Raw genomic sequence first — 4,844 nt, 5'->3', positions numbered from 1 at the left:
ATCTTGGAACCTAATTCACTTGTGTAACATGTCAAGTCTTGTCTATGTCATCATGAGCTCATTCTTCCTCTTCTGTCCACCATAGCTCCTTGCCATGTCCTAGATCCCGCACATTTTAGCATGGTATCAAAGCCCAGCTAGGCGTGGCATTGCTTCTTCAGCTCTCTTTCACTGTCATGTAGCTTGGCTTGAGCTCAATCCCTAGCTCAGGACCTCATCTCCCACTTATTCTCTTCACTTTACCTACTTGGCAGCCATAGCCAAGCAACTTGGAGCTTTCATATCTCTCTTTCTTTTCTTTTCTGTTGTCTGCTTTCTTCTTCCTCTCTCCATAGTCTCGGCCATGGCGTTCCTATGATATCTTCTTCCCACACTTCTCCTTCTTGGGACCTTTACATCCACTGCCCCCCTTCCTGTGTCTGGATCTCGTTGATTTGCCCCGCTTTACTCGAGTCACTCCCCCCCTCTTGTACACCATGAGTACCAAGAAGGAGTGTGAAAGCCATGTCTACATGGCCAAGCTTGCTGAGCAAGCGGAGTGATATGATGAGATGGTTGAGTCGATGAAGAAAGTGGCCAAGCTTGATGTATAATTGATAGTCGAAGAAAGGAACCTGCTGTCTATTGTCTATAAGAATGTCATTGGAGCTCGTTGGGCTTCATGGAGGATATTGTCTTCCATTGAACAGAAAGATGAAGCAAAAACCAACAAACAAAATGTTAAAGGGATTAAAGAATATCGTCACAAAGTGGAGGAAGAATTGTCCAAGATCTGCAACAATATCTTGATGCTTATTGATGAGCATCTTATTCCTTCATCTAGCACAGGAGAATCGACATTGTTTTATTACAAAAGGAAAGGTGATTACTTCCAGTATTTGGTCAAGTTTAAGACAGGCAATGAAAGAAAAGAGGTTGCAGATCAATCTCTTAAAGCTTATCAGGCTGCATCAAACACAGTTGGTACATATTTGCCACCTATCCACCCTATTATTCAACTTGGACTAGCTTTAAACTTTTCAGTCTTTTATTACGAAATTATGAATTCTCATGAGTGGGCATGTCATCTTGCTATGCAGGCCTTTGATGAAGCTATAGCAGAGCTTGATACACTGAGTGAACATTCATACAAGGACAGTACATTAATAATGCAACTGCTAAGGGACAACTTGACTTTGTGGACGTCAGACTTTCACGAAGATGGAGGAAGACATGGAGCTGCCTATATCCAAATACCATTAATGTACCCATTTGAAGACCTTGAAGACATGAAGATAAATGCAAGTAAAGAAGACGTAGAAGAAGAGGACCAAAAGATCAAAGAGAAAAAAAAAAGGAAGAAGAAGCAGAAAAATCATGAAGGCTCTGAAGTGGCAAGCAAAGTGAAGAACAAGTACATGATCAAAAAGAGCAAGCTAGACTACTCTGACAAGAATACCTACAATGAATTGAAGATCTATGTCAAAAGTAAAGCTGAAAACTGCAAATGCCTGCCAAATTTTTACTAATTTTTTTTAACATTGTAATTCCTAGCACTAATGCTTCTAACATAAGTTTGTAAACTCCTCATGTAGCCTTGTACTACAACCTCTATAAGGCCCCTGCTACAGCCTCTGGATGACCATCATGTTTGTGGTACCCACACTTAGCCTTTTCTGTAATAGCCTCTAGTGTTTTGCCATGTTTATGGTGTGCCCACACTTTGCAGGTGTTGCTCTCACTAAAGCCTCTCTGCACTTTGTACTTTTGGTTGAGGAGGCGTGATGAGATATTTGCAATCACACCTACTGTGGCCTCTTTGTATGAGGTAGTTTTGGGCTTAGGACGTTAGACAGATTGAATCCCATATGCACAGAAAGGGAAAATGCTACCCATCCAACATCTATAAAGCATTGTACTTGACTACCACCTTTTGATATATGATGAATGCAATATCATGATGCTCTACCATTTTAGTTAGTGTCTTGGTCATTGTCAGTCTTATACACAAGATTGTGTTTATGAGTCCAAATCTCAATCTTGGAACCTAATTCACTTGTGTAACAGGTCAAGTCTTGTCTATGTCATCATGAGCTCATTCTTCCTCTTCCGTCCACCATAGCTCCCTGCCATGTCCTAGATCCTACACATTTCCACAGAAATGAAGTCTAGCACATCACTTGCCACACATCTAAATTACATGGAAGGACTTCTAACCCAGCTTGCATGGATCAACATTAAAATGGAAGAAGATATTTGCATTGGTGTTCTACTTAAAAGTTTGCCTCCTGAATATAATAATGTATCAACAACTCTAATCAATATGCCAAAACGTGAGCTTGTTGATATCCATGCATCACTATTAGAGGAGGAAAAGAAGCTAAAAACTACGGAAGAACCAAGCACATCTAGAGATGAACAAGCATTATATGCTGGCAACATGTAAAAAGGCAAGAAGGATTAGCTCTTCTATGACTTATGCAAAAGGACCGAACACATCGAGAAGTTTTGCCATGCCAAAAAGAGGTCCCAAAAGGCATAACTAGTTGCTGTTAAATAAGAAGAAGAACATGGAGCAAAAGAAGAAGAAGACCACTAGGAGAAGGACAAACCTCATCAGTCCTTCTATTCGGATAGACTGTTTTAGCTTTGTATTGCCTAGCCCTAATGCTTCGGACATAGACTTGTAAACTCCTCATGTAGCCTTGTACTATAGCCTTTGTACACTTTGTGAGGCCCCTGTTATAGCTTGTAGATGTCCATCATGTTTATGGTACCCACAATTAGCCTTTTTTGCGACAGCCTCTCTGATGTTTTGCCATGTTTATGGTGTGCCCACACTTTGCAGGTGTTGTTTTCACTAAAGCATCTATATGCTTTGTACTTCTAGTTGTGATTGAGGAGGGGTGTTGAGATGCTTGCAATCACACCTACTTCAGTCTCTTTGTAAGGAGCAGTAAGGGCTCAGGACTAGAATCCCATATGCATAGTAGGAGAAGTGCTACCATCCAGTTTCCTATAAAGCATTGTACTTGCTGTCTTTTCTAATGCAATGTCATAGTACTTTTGTCCTTTAGTAAAGTCTTTGTGTCATTGTCAATCAATACACAAGATTATGTTTATGAGTCCAAGCTTCCATCTTGGAACCTAATTCACTTGTGTAACAGTCAGTCATGTCAATGTCTTCTTGAACTCACTCTTTCTCTTCCAACCTCCATAGCTTTCGCATTTGCCATGCTCTAGATCCCGCATATTTAACAATAGAGAGTGGTTTTACTCTTATCGTAGTTTGACTGGATTTGTTCGTTTGGATAATGACCTGGCATTGGAGATAGTTGGTATTGGTCATATCTAGCTGTAGTTTGTTCAGGTTGCATATTTACTCTTCATGATGTACATCATTTAGCGTCTCTTATGAGGAGCGTTATATTTGCTGGCACTTTGGAAGATACATGTTATCTAGTTTCTTTTTGTGATTCCTCATGGAAGATTATTAGTGGGAATCTTGTCATTGCACGTGGTGTTAAGTCCAATATTCTCTATCCCTTGCTTGTATTTGGGTCAGTTAACCATATTTTGATAGTGGATACAGTTCCACATGTATCTCTTTGGCATCATCTCCTTGGGCATATGTCATTAAAGGAATGAAAATGCTTACTCGTTTGCAGTATCTTCTACCCCTTGACTATAAGTTCTTTGAGCCTTGTGATCATTGTTTATATGGCATGCAAACACGTACTATGCATAAAAATTCTAGTATGACACGCATGGGTGAGCCTTTGGCTTTTGTTCATTCTGATGTATATGGTCCCATGCCCTACAAGTTGTTAGGTGGCATGAAGTATTTTGTTACCTTCATTGATGACTATATGCATAAGGTCTAGGCATATCCTATTAAGTATAAATTGAAAGTCTTGGCCACATTTCAATGTTGGCTTGGTTTGGTTGAGAAGTAGTCTAGGTATAGGCTGAAATGCCTAAGGTCAAATAATGGGGGTAAGTATGCCTCTAAAGCCTTTGAGCAGTTTTGTGAGGAGAGGGGTATTAAGCATTAGTTGGATAATTCGGGAGTGAGTTCGCATTATGCTCAGCCATGTAGGCTTACCACAACATTTTTAGATTGAGGTAGTTACTACTACCATACACTTGATAAATCAATCCTCATGTACTGCTCTTAACTATCAGGTTGCAGATGAGGACTGGACTAAAAAACCTCCCTCATATACTCATTTATGTGTCTTTGATTGTGAGGCTTTCTACCATTTCCCAAGGACAAGCACAATAAGCCGGATCCTAAGTCTAGGAAATGCATCTTCCTTGGTTATTGTGATGTAGGCGAGACGAGTTATCGCCTATGGGATCTACAAGCTCAGAAGATTATCCATCGCTATGGTGTTGTTTTCCATGAGGAGAAAATGCATAAGTAGCCTGAGCATATCGTTGAGATATGCCATGTAATATTTGAGGAGGAACCTCCTATTACTATGTAGTCAGCTAAATAGCTTGTAGCAGCAATTGATGCCCTAGTGGCCCAAGTCCTTGATACTTCACCGGATGTACAACACCCATAGCTAGCTTTGAGGTGGTCTACTAGAGATAGAAAACAACCTACATGGTTTGGGCCCTCTATGGATTATGTTATGGTAACAGATCCTGGTGAGCCTCTTACTTATGATGAGGCCGTGTGCCAAGGTGACAGTCACTCTTGGAAGAGGGCCATGCACTTAGAGTATGTCTCAGTATAGAAAAATCATACGTGGAATTTGGTTCATTTTCCTAGTAGCAAGCATGCTTTTCCATGCAAGTGGGTGTACATTTTTAAAAGTACCCCTAGATGCCCCAAGCCGAGATACAAGCCCAGGTTG

At 40.5% G+C, this 4,844-nt stretch overlaps 1 protein-coding gene across 1 annotated transcript; it reads left to right on the top strand.

Moving 5' to 3' along the window:
* Window positions 1-998: 998 nt before the first annotated feature.
* Window positions 999-3,334, top strand: LOC148019571 (14-3-3-like protein). The gene is made up of 3 exons (XM_087700806.1): window positions 999-1,206; window positions 1,285-1,393; window positions 3,268-3,334. Exons 1-3 carry the CDS (start codon window positions 1,041-1,043, stop codon window positions 3,332-3,334), a joined length of 342 nt encoding a protein of 113 aa, XP_087556932.1. The 5' UTR covers window positions 999-1,040.
* Window positions 3,335-4,844: the final 1,510 nt, after the last annotated feature.

Source organism: Lygodium microphyllum, chromosome 19 (assembly GCF_053477565.2).
Source record: "Lygodium microphyllum isolate KBCC chromosome 19, Lygodium_microphyllum_v1.1.10, whole genome shotgun sequence".
In the NCBI taxonomy this organism is placed as follows: Eukaryota; Viridiplantae; Streptophyta; class Polypodiopsida; order Schizaeales; family Lygodiaceae; genus Lygodium; species Lygodium microphyllum.
The sequence above is the reverse complement of the archived record's forward strand: the minus strand, read 5'-3'. Positions and strand labels throughout refer to the sequence as shown.

Coding starts and splice junctions, on each gene's coding strand:
- LOC148019571 (XM_087700806.1), top strand. CDS start 1,041: ATGAATTCTCATGAGTGGGCATGTCATCTTGCTATGCAGGCCTTTGAT. Junction 1,207..1,284: donor AGACTTTCACGAAGATGGAG/GAAGACATGGAG, acceptor AGATAAATGCAA/GTAAAGAAGACGTAGAAGAA. Junction 1,394..3,267: donor GCAAGCAAAGTGAAGAACAA/GTACATGATCAA, acceptor CTCTTATCGTAG/TTTGACTGGATTTGTTCGTT.